Source organism: Pleurodeles waltl, chromosome 7, assembly GCF_031143425.1.
Source record: "Pleurodeles waltl isolate 20211129_DDA chromosome 7, aPleWal1.hap1.20221129, whole genome shotgun sequence".
NCBI lineage: Eukaryota > Metazoa > Chordata > Amphibia > Caudata > Salamandridae > Pleurodeles > Pleurodeles waltl.
Window position 1 is genome coordinate 565,031,220 of NC_090446.1, and position 17,146 is coordinate 565,048,365.

A 17,146-nucleotide genomic window follows, 5' to 3' on the forward strand; every position below is an offset into this window, starting at 1 on the left:
TATGTACTGCTCAAGCTTCAAACAAGTTAAATGTGTGATATATTGCTCTGCTCGCTAGTATGCGGTAAAGTGCACTAACATGCGTTAGATGCACGCGTCATACGTGATACTCGGCAGGGCTGCTCATTTGGCTGTTATTGGCCAGGACATCAACTATTCAAAGTAACATATTTACCCTTGCACTATTTCGGCATGTGGGGAGTGGCGTGAATGGGTTACGCCTTGCGTGGGCGCTAGTAGTGAAACAGCAGGGTGTGCTGAAAACAAAACTCAGGAGGATTAGCATAGCAGTGCTGCTACTCCCTTCTTAAATACCAGAAGCCGCAGACATTCCTCAAAGATACTCAGGTGTTTGTATTACATGTGTCTCCGCTCAGCATCCTCTGAGTAGGTGACATGTAAAATGTCTGGTTCGTTTGTAAAGTATTCTTATGCTCTCAAGCCATGTTTGCGCTACATAAAACTGCAAAAAGACATTGGTATTGGATTAAGGGCATGCCTTTCTATAAATAATTTTATAGCGCTTGGTAGTCTTTACAAGAACACTAAGCACACCGACTTGCATCGATAATATCACACTCTTTCAGCCGTGCTTGACGTGGGTATTTTCAGTAGAAACATGAAAAACACCTATATCCTGTCCACTGATTTTTTGGTGAAATCCACTGCACATTACCAAAGGTCGCTGTCCCATGTCCCTCTTGTGAACTCGTTGTGTGTTTGTGGTCGGCCACCCCTCAAGCTTCATTTCTTTGAAGGCACTAAGGGAACCAAACAGGGCCAACTGCTTTTCTGACTCTCCAGGGACATTGACGCCCTCATTTCGAGTGACCTCTTAATACTGATGGATCCGATAACCGCACTAACGGCACTATTGGAATTATACATTTTTAACTTTCAAACGGAGATTTCAGATGATGAAAACAGATGGAATCTGTATGAAAGCCCAGGAGAAAAAAAGAATTATCCTCGTAATTGGACCCTGAATTACGAATAGCACAATAATTCCTTATTTCTCACTAGACTGTCAGGAGCTAACTCATAAAGGGCGGTAATTCCCCCACTCTGGAGTTACACTACTCCTGTCATGCTTAATTTTAATTCAGGTAAATCCTGCCCATTTTGGGCCACTCCTATTGAGGGCGTAAATTATGTTTTTCCTCCCTTGGTACTGATCATGGCAGGGGGACCAACTGGCCTTCTCCTTTTAGATGGGTAGATAATGTCTTATGATATCAGCCACCTTATAGTGCCTGGAAACAGCATGTATGTGATAGCCTGGTCTATTTAAACACCTTTCGTGATATGGTTTAATCTAACTATCAGAGGTTTTTGATCAGGGCAGGCAAACCCCACCATAAGGAAGGGCTGGAGAATCCCAAGAAGGATGACAAATGCCTCTTATGCCAAAAAATAAAAAATAGTTTAAAGTTGGCCAGAGGGCTTGCACTTTGGCCCTTAAGCCCATAGGCCCAATTTTCATCCTGCCACATTTAAGGCCAGGGAAGACATTTTCCGAAATTTCTCATCTTCACAATATCTCCGAGACAACCTTGCAGCTTTTTTTCTCGGATAAAATGTAAGGTTGCAATGTGACACTCAGGACTCTCATTTTCCATCTGCAGAGGTTTCATAAACAGACTGGCACAGGTGACCTCTCTTGGCACTACCCTTGCCCTGGTGTTGCTTTAGGATAAAAGCTTACAACAAAGTGAGACTTCTGAATCTTAAAATGCCTTATTCCACATATTCAATCCTAAACTTTGTATTTATGCAACCTTAAATATATAGTGGGAGTTCTTCAACAATTGTATTGATTTTAATGAGCTATTATTTTCCCTGTTTGACAACATGTACTTCATGACTTGATGAATTTTAATTTATCACCTCCTCGGGGCGAACTATCTCCTCAATAGTTAGTGTTTCACACCTAGTAGCTTAGCTAAAGGATCAGAGTTGCGAGTCAGTGAACAATGACCATATTTCTAGCCTTCTCTACGGGTTTAAATTGCCCAGTTTTGGAGTGAATAGAAATTGTTCGGAGTTGCGAAGAACACATTAAGAGGCCAGTGACTCAAACATAGTAGAGCAATGGAATGGTGGCATGCCTTCAGTTTCAATCAGCAGCATGTCAAGAAGGCTGGCGATTGAAAATGAAGCAGAGCACAGGCTGGGGCCACGCCCAGTGCCTGGCTGACACATGGCATGGCTAGTGGGAGTAGGGAAAGGGCACACATCGTTGGCAAGTCCATCTCCAGTGAGTACTACTGGCAGCAGGGGTCTAGCCCCTCTGCCGGGTGCATCCTGGGTACAGATGCAGCAAGACATGACTTCAGGGTATGCTGTGAAGATGCAGAGGGCGCACTTCCTGGGCACAAGGCACGGCCATCAGACATGCCATGAGCCATGCCCTTTGGGTTCTAACGGCAATGGACAAAGCAGTTTATTACTGAACCGATGTTCACTGAATCTTATTTAATGAATGTTATGATCCTCATTTAGGAGTGCTTGCACACATTTTACTTAAATCCCCCAAAAGCTTCAATTGAGGGTACATAATGGATATGATTAAGGGGCTCACACGCAGGTGGTGCCACCTTGGACATTCGCCAAATATCAGCAGATTTTCGGCCTTCCACATCTTCGCCCCCTCACTTCATTTACAATGAAGAGGAAAGTGGTAAGGGACAGTCACTCCTCGCACCATGGGGAAAGACTTTGGATGAGGCATCCAAAAAAGGGTGGCTTCTTCATACTACGAGTTCATGCCCTTTCTGTTTGGTACCCCCAATGTAAACCACACTGGGCCCAGACAGAACAGCTCTAGGAATGTTCTCCATGCACTGTGGGAAAACTGCTTCTATGAAAGGGACATTAGTTCAGTGATGCTTGGAGATGGACCCCTTCTCCCAGTTCTATCTTCAAGAATTACATATAGACAAGTCTGGCATACCCGCATGGCATGGCGGATCTGGGGCCACATATTTTTTTCTCAGATGGCGTTTTTGGAAGGGGGAGAAATGTCCCCAACTACATCAGATAATTTTAGGTTTGGTGGCACAGGGCAAAGGGTGTTGCATCTGGCACACTGGGAGGTTCAGCTTCTAGGGTGCCAACCTCTAAATGAGGCACTGAGAACCTACAAGTGATTCAAAGAAGACACCCAATGGGTTCACCAATGAGATACTTGATCAAATCATTAATGTGACATTAGATTGCCCTTTTAGTGTATAGGATTAGGCATTATATTCTTACACTTTATCTGTTTTGTATTTCAATGATAATGATTGCATTATGTTGTATTGTATGGCACTTTCTGGGATTATAATACCCCTTCTTTGGAATGGGGTACCAGTTATTTGGCCAATCTTCACATTGTAAGTACTATGTTAGCACTTGGCACTATTTTGAGAAATATCAAGTATTTAATTTTTATTCTGTGTTTCTATGGTTTGAAACATACAGTAAATTGACTATCATCTAGAGTGTTTTTTTAATAGTACCAGCTTGTCAAAAACACCTAAATGTGAAACAGTAACAACAACAGCAGTTCCTGACAATCGAGAATATGACAACTTTAATGAAAGAGAAAGTCCAAAAGTTGAATCCAAATAACTGTGACCAAATCTAGGATAACTAACAAACACAAAACGGTTACAAAAGTAATTATTACTATAGGCCTTTCCACTTTGTGTCTTAGTTCTTATTTTTAGACATTTTCACAGTGAATACGCCCACACAAACATTTTAAGGTTTCTCAAGATATGGTTGTTTCTGATACACATTTCATGTTATTTTGTATGAAAAGTGAAATGTCCGTTTTAACTCTTTGATTAAAATATTTCTATTCTAAAATTAACAGTTACTTTGCAGACAGTATGCAGGAGGTGGAGAGTAGGCTGAAAAGGTGGATTTACATGCCAAACATATTTTTTCTGTTGCAGGAAAAAAAAAAATCTGGTGTAGAAATACCTTTCCCAACATCCTATGAACAGCAGGCGTTTGTAGTGTTCTCGTGATCCCGAGCCTCATCTAGACGCAATCATGTTCTCACCTTCACACAAATTTGATACTACAGATAATTCTGCGATAATACATTCCATCTCCAGACGCAAATCCAGGATCTGGTAACCACAATTGTGGATGGCCTCCACAAGGTCAGGTCTTGCTCCAAAAGACCTTCCTTAGAAGTGCCTTCTACTAATTACTGTAGTTCATTCCTTTCTCCCCCCTCTACAAAAAGAGAACCCTCCACACCAATTTACAGACATGAGTTGGGAAATGTAGAGGAAAGGCTTGGCCGGTGTAAGGCCTCTCACTTGTAGTCACTCAATAAGGACAGCGATGCAGAAGTGACCAAGTGTCTGTGGTTCTAGCCAGAGATGAGGAGATGCAGGAAAGATTGATCTCTCAAACAAAGGTTTCATTGTTTTTGGCTATGGTACAGACTGTAAAAGAGGGTCTGACAGATCCATCTTAGTCACATCTCTGCTGTCACAGAACTTTGATAGTCTTATTTTGATCGACTCTAGAGAACAACAGCCCTCCCTTGCTTTGCTGACAATTATCTGCAACCACAGCCCTGGGTTTGTACATTAATCTAGGACTTAGGTCTGTATCACCTATTTGTTTACATGAAGTCTAGTGCAGGTAAGGTGACCAGTAAAGAATGTTTTCCTTCAACTATACGGGCAACTTATAATGAGATAAGGTGCACTAGGCACCATCTTCTGGACACATTTTGTAAAACAAAGCTTCGGTAAGAACTTCCAGAACACAGGTCAGCCTATAACTAACTACCAGCCCATCAACAGGTGTAGATCACCTTTGTTTGACGTCTGAACCCCCCTCTATAGTGGACTGCTCCAGAAACGTGGCAACTTAATCAGAGGGCATGGCCACTCCGCTTGACGTGGCCTGTGGGTCGAGGTGCATTTTACACCCTCATACATACATCCTTTCTAAGCAACCTGATAAGTATTGTTGCTTGAATGTCCGACTACCAAAAACACTTTATTGTGTTTTATCTCTCCTCATTCTTCCTACTCATGAACGCCTTTACCATCACTGAAGACAACGGCTTGGAAATTGGTAAAACTCGGGCCATTGTTACCCGGAAATACGTAACCCAGTTTCTGACTGAGAAGCTGCAAGGACTCCTAGCTAATGTGACACGAAGGTTTGTGTGCTACACTCCACTGACGTGGGCAGCGGAAACAGTATAGGAGAGCACTTCCGTTGTGTAACGCTGACCAGCTCGGGGATCTGTAACCAACCAAAACAAGTAAGTTGCATGCATCCCAGTTGGATAAAAAACATAATTTTTGGTCATAGACCGGTGAGGCAGCACATGCACTGTTCAGGGGTCACAACCTCTACAGTCTGTGTGCTCTTTGTTTTGGGATGTGGGTAGTCTCGAATTGGCAAGGTGGGGAATCGACCAATGGCCGAGGGGCCCCTGGCACAGGCCAGTTAGAGGGCCGGTTTCGTGGTCTACTAAGGAGACCAAGGCGTGTCAGACTCCACTGCAAGTGCACAACATGAAAAGCTCACTGTCCCCAAACCTCAGGGCGGCCCTTAGCACAGTACCCTATGCACGGAGGGCAAGCCGCTGGTCTGAAAGGTCTTGACTGGATCAGGGGCGGCTTCCTTCATGTACTTTGCAGGGGGGCCCCCTAAAGTTTTGTTACGCCACTGGAAAGGCTGTTGTTACACCCTTTCTACAGATATACTGATCCTGACCCATGCATGTGTGGTGAGCTTGGCCAGCTAATTGTCAGTGGCAGAATGACAATGGGCTGCTCCATCTATCACAGCATGAGGTGTCATAGCTGTCAAGGTTTCAGATGCTATGTGTGACATTTTCATAATCTCAGTGTAATTATGAGTGACATTTTAAAAACCATGTGTGACACTTTCTCGCGAGCGCACGTCAAGCAATGAAAAGGAGGGAAACATATAAATATCAGATATTTAATCCATTTGAGCAATTAGAACCTCTAAGAAGATCTTAAAATTGCTGTAAGACTCCAGAAATAGAAGTGCAAAATCTACAATTCTAAATATGAGAGAAGTTCTGATTTCGCTTCACCAAGGCACACCATGTACCTTAATTCTACTAAAGATACCAGCAGCTTTTGATACCACTGATACCCAGGTACTCTTATGTGGTCTGGAACTCTCAGGAGGCATAAAGGGAATGGCGCAAGCTTGGTGAGAGCTTGCTTCCACCAAAACTGTACTCAGTAGGTCTAAATGGGCCTTTTTTCTTTAGATCTGAAGCAATCACTCCAGTTTTCCCATGCTTTTAATATTCATGTGATTCCTCTTACCAGTGAGTGTCAGCAACTGGCTGGCCCAAATTCAAGGGATAATTCAATCACATCTCCCAACACCCGTGACAGAAATGAATCTGGACCCGGGTGGCACCACCACGGTGGGACACCACCTGGGCCTGCCCGTGGTGAGCGAGGGGATCAGAGGAGGATTCAGCCTCTACACCGGTGGCGCCACATAACTTCTTGCAATGTGGCTGCCAAAAATGAAATGCAGCAAATTATGCCGCTAGTGCAGACACAACTCTGCCTACGATTGGACCCTTCTTTACTGTGACGTCACATTAGTTTTGAGCATGTGTCAGCGGGCCGTCCTGGGGGTGGGTTTGACTCTGTTCATTAACAGAAGTTTCAGATACATTGTAATAAACTGCCACTGTGAGTGCACAGTCGCCTAGAGCCAGCCTCTTGGCCTTAGCGTGCCGTAAGCAGGCAGTGCACCGCGCACTCAGCCCACCACTACTCGGTTGATCTGCGCATTATAGTGCTCCCCTAGATGTGCTATAATAATGATTTTCCATTTCAGTGTGGTAATGCGGACCATCACACTGAAATGCATAGAATCACACCTGATGCGTGATACTTGCCAGGGCTAAGGTGTGCCTGTCCCAAGCTCCCTCCAGTGTTAAAGAGGACTCAATGAGCTGCTGATGGGAAGCCATTAGCACTTGCTTTTCCGGGGACTCTAGGCAGGGGTCATACTCTGTGACCCCCTCACTCACCCCATGTAGCTTATTTTGCGGTGACGTAGTTCTTCATCTGGATTCGTGGCACACCATTCCATGGAGAGTGCACTCTACTTGTGATTCCAGCATGGCGTCGACTCCAGCAGCTAAAGTGGGTGTTACTACTGGGCCCGAGGTATACGACAACGCTGGCTTGTACTTTATAAGGTTGTTCTGGCTGCGTATCTGCTGACCAAAGGTCGTAAATAACACTGGAAAGGGTCACCCTGGCAGAGCTGAGTGGTGGGGATATGAGCGGAGAAATACTGTAACAGAGAGAGGCACACAGAAAGAGTGGAGAGGAGAGGGAAAGGAAAGAGAGAACTCTAAGGAGTGAAAAAGGAAGAAAGGAATGGAAAGGCAGAGGAAGAAAAAGTAAGCAAAGAAGGGTGAAAGGAGGGAATGGTGATGGTTGGAGAGAAGGAAAGGAAGGACATTCGAAAGAAAGGGTGAAAGGAAGAAAAGGTTAGAGGAAGGGTGTGAGGGCAGTTGAAGGGGGGGAAGGCTAAATAGTGAAATGAAGGAATGGTGAGAGGAAGGAAGGGTAAAAAAAGAAAGAAGGGAGGGTAAAGTTTAGATTGGACGTATGAATACATGAAAGACTGGACAAGGTGAACAAACGAGTGAAACCATACATACATGGATGGGTGAAAAGGTGATGGAAAGATGAAAGAATTGATTGCTGAAGGATGGATAGAAGGATGAAACGATGGATGAGAGAAAGGATGCAAGCTTGAAATTGTAGGAGGGTGAGAAGAGGGTCGTGCTAAAGAATGGACATAATTTAAGGATCGATGGATGGGTAAAAATATGGAAGGTTGAATTTGTGATGGGTGGGTGGAAGGTTGGATGGAATGTAATTTGGAAGGACAGTTGGAAGGTAGGATGAAATGATGGCTGTATGAACAAATTAATCTGGATGAAAGAGTGAATGGATGGATGGAAGAAAGCAAGCAACTCCTCTACGGAGTGTTGAACTTCAGTCGTGTGTTGGAATCAGAAGTACGGCTCAAAGTGTGGGGCGCTTCTAGCTACTACCTTTCATTCTACACTGTTAAACCTCTCTTACAACGTCCAAACCTCTCCATTTGTGAAAAACAAACTGGTGAGCACAATAGTCATTTGAGAGCCCAATTCGATATGTCCCATATTATCAGCTGATCTCGCTAACGAGGGGCATACCAGGAAAATTAAAACAAAACAGGGACACCACCAGAAGCCATCTACTATGACTCAGGACACATAGTACACGGTAAACTACTCATCCTCACCAGCAGCACCACTTGGTGAAGGACCACAAGCAGATAGGTTTGTGGACTCAGTCTTTGGGGTTATGGCACATTACCTCCATGTCGATCTTACTTTGGCCGTGGATAAGTCAAGCTATAGTCAAAGGCATGCGTGGTTTATGCATAGTGTTAAATTACTGCAGGAACAAGGTGGGGGGGAATGCTTGAATTAATCTCAGCTACTGGCGATCAGTCTGAGCCACATTCCAGACCATCTTTTTTCTTCCACAATGTCATTCTAGACAGTAACTCACCATAAGCAAATCAGCCTTGGTCCTGTTCCAATAGGAACAGTCCAGCTGAACTGCTAGGCCAAGTCCCCTCCATGTTGTAACAGAAGCAACCCCATATCTGTTTTGACCTACTTAGGTCTCAACAGTGCCATTCTAGACAGAGATCCGCCATTCACAAATTAGTCCAGGTCGTACTCCAATAGGAACAGTCCAGCCCGAGCTGTCAGGCCAGGACAACTCCAGAAGGGATTTCAAGCAACCCCAGACTGGTTTCCACCTACTCAGATCTCATCCATGACATATAGCTTGAGTCCTTTGGTACAGTGATCACTTTTTTGTATCTTTCAAAGTGTTTAAATTACAGCAAATTTTCCGTCATTGTGAAAGAAAGGTACACCACATCAGATAAGCAGTCTGTTTTCGCAAAAAACTTTGTTGACATGCTTTTTTATTTTTGCACCTCACATAAGCTACATTAAACTATTCTGGCGGGAGTATGGTAAATGTACCCCATGTTATTACAGTGGTTTAACATTCACACATACTATTTGGGATTTTAATAACCCTATGTAAAAGCAGCAATGTCAGATCTTTTCAAATGTTTCTGCATTGTGGCCCCATTATTTCTCCCAGTAACTGCATCCCCAGAGAAATTGAACCGGAGAGTACCAGTAATTCCAGTGGGATGAGGGAAGGGAGTGGGCGTACTGAGTTACCCTGAGGATACAAGTTGAACTCTGAAGGTTCCCTCAGAATTGGGAATTTATAGGGTAATCAGTAATCCCAGATCCATTTTCTCGGTACCTCCTGATTTTGCCCCAGCGGTTCACTTGAAGATTTGGGGGGGGGGGGGGGGGGGGGGGGGGGAGGGGCTTGCAAATAGCAGCCAAAACCCAGGTGAAGCAAATCAGCAGTCTTCCAGTGGATCTCATAATTCGGATGGGGCCGTTCAATGCTGCTAATGGTGCCATCAAAATTATAATGTACCTCATAGCGAGGCCCGTAAGTAAAATATTGTGTGCATACCCCTGTGTATCTGAAATGCACACCCAGTATCTCTCTGCTTAATTCAAATGGATGACAGCCTTCCTTCTCAAAGACTGAACGTAGGGTGGAACCTTGCAAGAGAAATCGTGTGATGCTATGAGAGAGAGATCCATTGACACCAGGGCAAATGAAAACAGAATACAAAACCCTGAAGCTAGGCCTCCAACGCTGAATGTGACACATATTCACACCAGTTTGGTGTTATGCACTCTAGGGCTGAGGGGAATGTCACCTTTCGTTTGGCTGAAAGAAGAATCTTCTTTCTTAAGATTGAGGGATGGCCTCACAGGGTGTGTGAAAGAAAACACAGACACTGCAATGTGGAGCTGAGGTCCTTCACTTCAAAAGAACAATAATTATCCAACTCTGAGCTGAGAATTTATCCTTGCTTTCTTGAGGGCAGAATGAGTCAGCAGAATGACGCCTTCCACGCCCCGTGGACCCCCAGGCAAGTGAAGGATCAAACTATTATAGAGATACTTATCTTATTATAAAGGTTTAGCCTCCCCTGCTCGAGGAAATAGGGTGGACCATATTGTGCCATTTCTGATAGCTCACGTTAGTGCTTCGACTCTTTTAATAACGAAGCACTGAGAGTTTGCTTACAAATATTTCCTGGTGGCTCATAACCTCAAACTTTTTGTAATGTAACAGGTGTTTGTAATGCACATGTCCACTCCTTGGGGCGTCCTGGCGCTGAATAACAGATGCTTACCGATGCTCAACTCTCTGGTACTCATTTTATTGGCCTTGGCGGCACGTGGATGGATGGGACAATGGAAATGCTGACCATCTATACCATCAGGAGGTTAAAAGATATGAAAGCTGTGAAGGGAGTGGATGGTTTGGAAGTTCCCAGACCTTACTCAGAGTTTTAGGGTGGGAATGGCATTGCGTTGTAGCTTGTCGATCGCGCACTTGTCTTTTGACCTCCTCTGTCTCCTTCCTATGCTGCTCTCCTTGTCTCCTGCTCACCTGACGTCTCAGTGATGAGCTATTGGAGACCATAATCTGGTGTATCACTCTCCTTGTCTTCTCATGGTCTCGAGTATGAAATCCCTTTCAATTTGATGGAACCAATAACAGCAATTAACGTGCAAGGTCCGGGAAACACAGCAAATCTGTTCTGTTCACCCTGGATTATCAGCTACTCAAAACAGTGTAAACCTCCAGGTGAAACACCAGGCAAAGGCGGGGAATTACCTGGGGAATCAGAAACGGAAATACTCATTGAGGTCAAAATTGAAGGTGTAGACATGAGATGCTCCCCTTCCTCCTTGGGTGGAAACCCCATGCGAGGACAGCCACAGGGACCGAGGTGGAACCTGCCCTGTATGGTGGGCATTGCCTCAACCCATTCTGTAGTCTGGGATACCACCCACCTGCCAATCCTCCTTCATGCGACTGCTGCATGAGCGACCCTTAGGACCTCCACCCTGAAGACACAGCCATTGTTGAGGCTGAGGAGGAAAGAATAGCGACCTCCCCTCCATAAGTGGCCTGACGATCAGCCAGCAGGAGACTATGACGAGTATTTCTGAAATCTTTTCTCACCCCCAACAACCCTCAGCAGAGAGGAAGGAAGCCTCTCCTCTTTTTAGGAGGAGTTCCTCTTCATCACCAATTAACAGCACATGGCCAGAAGACCTTATTTCTTTCTTCAAGGGAAAATAAGAGTCTTCTCCAGATTAGTGTCAGTCCTGGGTCATTCACAGTTCCTGCTATCCCTCCTACTCCCAGAAAGTAGTTTCCTCTGCTGTGACACGATGCCGGAGGAGTATGACATGTCTGGCCAAAGGACTATAAATGAAAGCGACCTTGCTTGCCATAGCGGACCTATCTACTCCTCTTCTCGCCTTTCTGACTTGCTTTTGCTTATTTATGCCAATACCATTAAACCAGCTGTTACGCTGGCTCTGTAGATTCAGCTAAATCACACACTCAAGTTGCCAAGAACAACATAGACTGTAACCTTTGCCGATCGCCAAGAGGGCACTGGGTGCGGCTGGCCCGTTGTGAGCCTATGTGAGCTTGGGCTCAGTGCCACGACTCTAAGTCCACTCTTTCTGAAGTATGCCGAAGGATAAGACACTGGTGTCTTCTGTCACACTCTTTTGGGAATCAGAAATGTTTACCTGGATTACAGAATGAGGATCACAGCCAGTCGTACAGCGAGTGACTGTGAAACTTTTTATGCACACACAGATTTCCCCTATTGAGTCAATACACATGGGCCTGCTGAACGAAAGACATGGTGAAGAAATTACTCTTTCAAGATCCCATAACTTTTCGTCAAGATGAAAACAGGGATAGAGTGTACTGTTCTACACCCAATATGTAATTCATAAGACCACATCTCACCTTGACCAATAAGAGAAAACTCACTTGACAATATCTCGTATTACCTGATGCACGACTTCATAAATTAACCTTAACTACCAGGTCATCATCACAATGTGACTGGGGTGTCCTGGTATAAGGTGAATAGTTTTCTTCAGCAGATGAAATAATATACTTTTGGTGACTTGAGTGGCCAGGAATGCTATTATCAGTCTACCATATAATAAGCCCTACATCTCAAATTTCACATAGATGTCCAAACAATCTAGGCAGAAGACACATAAGTGTGTATTTTGTAGTTGTATTTCCCTCCAAATTATACCGAATGCATATTGTCTCCCTTCTACTGGAGGCAACGTTCGTTCATTCATTGGGTTCTTGCATTCTTTAATTTATCCTATTAAGCTGTCATCTTAGGAGCTACATCCATTGACTCCGGCAAAATTTGGGTGTTGTCTACTTAGGCCTGGGGTTCACAGTTTCTTCACCTTATAATTTTGTAGTGGTGGGCTTACATGGATGTTAAAAAAGCAAAGGGAAAGCAGGGATCAGGTAAGGCTCTCCACATTCCATCCTCGTGGCATCAGAATAAAGACCCCAGAATTATGACGCCCTAACCGCACCCTAGAGAAGTTGTTCTGTAAATAACAGATGTTAACCACCAAGAATTGGTCCCTCAAGCACCAGAAATGCTGTTCATTCCGCTTAGAAGGGTAGAATGGTCATTGCATTGAATGTGACAAACCAATGAGGTAATACTGAAAGGGATTGGAAGCCGCAATATGTAGTTGAGCCAGATGGTGTTCACCAAATGCTGATTCTGCCCAATGGCCTCAAGGAAAGCCTGATTATGCAGGATCAAGGATGTCGTGGATGTAAGCCTAAATATCAGGTTTTCTATATCAGTCTACAAAAAATATTGAATCTAGAATATCGACTACTGAGTCAACAGCAAAGGTTAAAGATTATTCACTTAGGTTAGGAAGAGTGTGCATTCCTGTATCCTCAATGCAGGTGACACAATCGTAGGCCACAGCCATAGCCAGGGAGAGCCCAGTAGAGTGTTCTCAATACGCATAGCTGCAGTAAAATCCAAGACTGTGTTTGAACAAGTCCTGTGGGCAGCCGTACCCGCAGGTCCGGAAGTATTACCACCTGGATTAAAGGGGCACTTAGGAAGCCTCCATGTGGAAGGGAAGCATTAATATGTCCTTGTCCTCTTTGCCTCTCCTGTTGTCGACTACATGTAAGGTTCCACCTCACTTGTCTTTCAAATTGTGTCTTAAGGAGGCAAGAGAGTGGGGGTCCACCTTCCTCCGTTGGGCAAAGAGAGTGGGGGTTGAACTGCTTTATGGTAGTTTGTTCCACCATGCGTTGACCTTAAAGTCAGTCTCTTGTGTCTCCAGCCTCCTGTGCCTCTTGAGTCCGTGGGTTCTCGTTTCGTTTGTGGTGCAAGCATCAAAGAGGTTGCACGATCCCCTGGTCATTATTGTTTTGTGTCACTGGCACACAGCCAGTGGGCTGCAGCTTCAGCAGTTGCAAACTCTTCTACCCAGGTGATCTAATTTCACATATTGGGAGTGGTATTGCACACTTTGGCGGTTGTGGTAGAACTCTCTATGGGGGCGGCCACCTGGCTGACTGCCACCATCCAAAATACAATAGCAGGTATTTGAGAAATAACTCTCTCGAAATCCTTGGCGGAGGGGGTCGAATCAGCTGGTCCAAACAATTCTATGCACCAACACCACAGGAACACTAGAGTATGACACAGATAAACAAACTGTACAGTATCCGCCATGAACTGCTGAGCGGTTATCTGCATGCACAGTTTCACCACAATGCTGTCCATGTATTTGATGACGGTTTGGACACTGTTATACACACTATTTGATTGTGTTAGTACATGACTTTATTCTAGATTTAGGGGTGGTGGTAGTGGGGACGTGATCATCCATAGTTAAATTATAGGCCACTTACCCCGTGGAGTTGTAGGAGATGCCAATGTGCATTAGGTCTTCTATCATGGTATATTTTAGTTTTGTTGCTCAGGGTGTGGGGAAGTTGTCCACTCACAGCCAGATGGCCCAAATGCACAAACAATGCGACCAGTACTCTTCCATGATCTTCTGGAGAAGAGGAGTTTTGGCTCAGGGGCCACCCTCAAATAAAGGAAATCTGCTGAACCGGAAGCAAGGGACACGATCTATCCTACTGAGGCCTAATGGGATACCGGAAGCAAGGGACACGATCTATCCTACTGAGGCCTAATGGGATACCAGGCAGAGGAAGGGGCTTGATGACAACCAGGTGGCAGATAAATGCTTCTGGGTCACGGACAACGAGAGAGCTGTGCATACACAATGTCACTGAAATTGTATGCTAATGCATGCAACTACAAGCTTCTCAAACAAAAGTTTCAAGCTTTTTAATTAGTTTGGAAGCCTATGCCGTGAGAGACTGCAAGAGTGGAGCATGGAAATAAGCATATGCTTTATTAAGTCTCAGGTGTCCCTGTATGTTCTGGTTAGGTTAGGGTTAGTTGTGCTGGAACGTTGCTTTGTTTTAATTTGGACCAAGAATACATTGTTAATTTCCCTACTGTCTTTAAATATTCCTGCACATAGTCCTAGAAGGAGCGCTTCATCATTTGTGTGCTACCAAAAGGAGACGTCAAGGTTTTTAGGATTATCTCAGGAGACAGTAGTGTAGCCAGTGTGTAATGGGCACTAGTGCAAGCTAGGAATTGGGCCCCCCGGCTGCTGTCTGAACTATGAAATGTAGCAATAATCAGCGTAAAGTGGGTCCCTCAGGCACCTGCTGCTTTCATGGAAACTACGCCCTGTCAGCAGACCTTCTGAGGAGTACATGTTAAGCCTAGCTCAATTCTCTCTACGCGAAGGCTATCTTCAAATCTCATACGTTATGGAAGTTATTTAGGAGTTTATGTGCTAGAGTAAATATAATAACAACTTCAGCAACCACCTGTTTTTTTTCCTCCTTCACTGAGAGGCGTGGAAAAGTATGACGATGAATCACTTCACCCATCCCCAAATAGGGAGATATGAGCCCTCCATCCACAGAGGTCCTGATCCTCTTTCCTGTTCTCCAAGGGACTTCCAGTTTTAATATCGGGTAAAGAAAGATATATCAAAAAATTAACTGTGAAATTAATGAGCACTTAAGTGATCTGTTTTTTCTTGCTACGTGCTTTTTCACGGGGACTGATATTATGTATTTATTACTTATTTTCCCTCTCTCCTTTTTGCCTTCTTCTTTCACCTTCCTTGTCCCTATTGTGGACGGTACTGTTACTTGATGAAGTGGTTTTAGTATTTATTTAGATATTGGGATGATGTGGAGACCTAGAGGGATTACGTTGATTGATCGTAATATTCTTCATGACTAATATTTTTTACAATTATTTTACACAACTTCTATGTGGCATACTACTAGAATATCATGGACAAAACACTGATATACGACTAAATATTGACCACAAAAAATAAATTCAAGGCAAATATATGTAGCCAAGTAAAAGTTTTCTAAACGGATTTCCACCTCTGGGTACCTTGACAATATACATATACATATAGTTAAGATGCACGCCAGACAGAAGTGGAGTTGGAAATAGTAAGTCTATACTTGGCTATGCATACTTACCTTCACTATATTTGGTACTCGATATTTAGGACACAGACATTTTACATATTAATATTTCTGCCCACAATATTCTGATATGCAACTTTTTACATAATGTTACCTTATTGTACGGTTCTCATTTCTTGAAAATTCTAATACAAAAATATTTTTTTTTTAAAAGAGAATGCAGAAAGCTTACCTCCATCTTGTCAGTGAATTCAGCCAGGAGACTCTCGTTGCGGCGGCCCAGCTCCTCGTTACGTTCTAGAAGAGCTTTGCCGAGCTCGGCAGCTAGCAGAAGATCCTTCTCCTTCCTTTGAAGCAGCAGAACGGGGTCTTCCTCCTCTTCCTCCATGACGGTGCCCACCAGATCCCCTCCAGTGTAGGAGTCCTGCCGCTCTAGGATGAATGGATAGAAGTGCTCCTCCATACTCGGAGAAATCATCCCAGCCCTACGGAACTTTTCCCTCCGACTTTTAGCAAAGAGATTCAGATCTCTGGATGTTGGGAAGTCCGTCTTCATGGAAGTCATGATCCCTCGTCACAGATCAACCATGATAATCCACTAGGTGCAGAGCTATTACTCTAGTGCTCTCATCCAATGCTCTTAGCTAATGGTCTTGCGCAATGCCCTACTACAATGTTCTCATTCAACGTTCTACTCCAACCCAAAGTTATAATCCAATGTTCTACTTCAGTGTTCAACTCGAAATTCCATAGACCATTGTACCATCCAACATACCCATTCAGTGTTCGTAACCAACTGAAGTCACCAAGCAATGTTCTACGCCAATATTCTAGGTCAGTGTTCTTCTCCAACAATATCAGCTAGCGACTTCATCCAAGGATGCAACCCAATGTTAAAATGCAGCATTTAAATCCAACAGTGGATTCTAATGCAATTGTTTACTCCAGTGGTTTACTTAAACTTTCTATTCCGAAGTGCCAGTGCTTTTTTTGTTTGGGATGACTGCAGGTCCTCTTCTCGACTGTTAATGCCGGGCTCCATTCCATCTACAGATCCATTCTGCCCTCAGCTGATCTGCAGAGACAGAGGAAATAGTCAGTGGGTCCTCATTTATTTCTCCTGAATCGCTCCTGAATGTGACCTGAGTCTCAGCCATGATCTACAACAGATGCCTACCTAGTACAGGTCTCTAGCTTAATCTGCCACCCCGCCATGAAAATATAGCTCACTGCAAGAATGTCCCCTGGTCAGGAAACTTTAAATGAAGAAACAGACACTTTACTCAAAACATAATCTTGTACGACTAATTACACTTCTGGCCATTCTACCTCAACATTAATTAAAGATAAATGGAAGTCTTCAAAGTAAATACTTCAAGAACGAGACAAGGATAGCCGTACCACCCTACACATGTGGCCTGAATTACAACCTCGACTATAAGTGAGCACGCCACGGCCACTGGGTGTGCTACAGCACCCCAAGGAGTCTCAAGGCAGCAACACCCATGCAGTCCGGAGGTGCCTCCCTGCCCAAATCATAGCACCAATTGTTATAACATTCCTTGCCA

General features: G+C 44.2%; 1 protein-coding gene across 1 annotated transcript in view; it reads right to left on the minus strand.

The window, feature by feature from the left end:
- BICDL2 (BICD family like cargo adaptor 2) overlaps positions 1 to 17,146 on the minus strand; it is a 90,213-nt gene that overhangs the window by 60,620 nt on the left and 12,447 nt on the right. The window contains exon 2 of the mRNA XM_069244328.1: positions 15,811 to 16,653. Within this exon, the coding sequence (XP_069100429.1) occupies positions 15,811 to 16,143 (333 nt within the window). The 5' untranslated portion in view covers positions 16,144 to 16,653. The remainder of the gene's footprint in view (positions 1 to 15,810; positions 16,654 to 17,146) is intronic.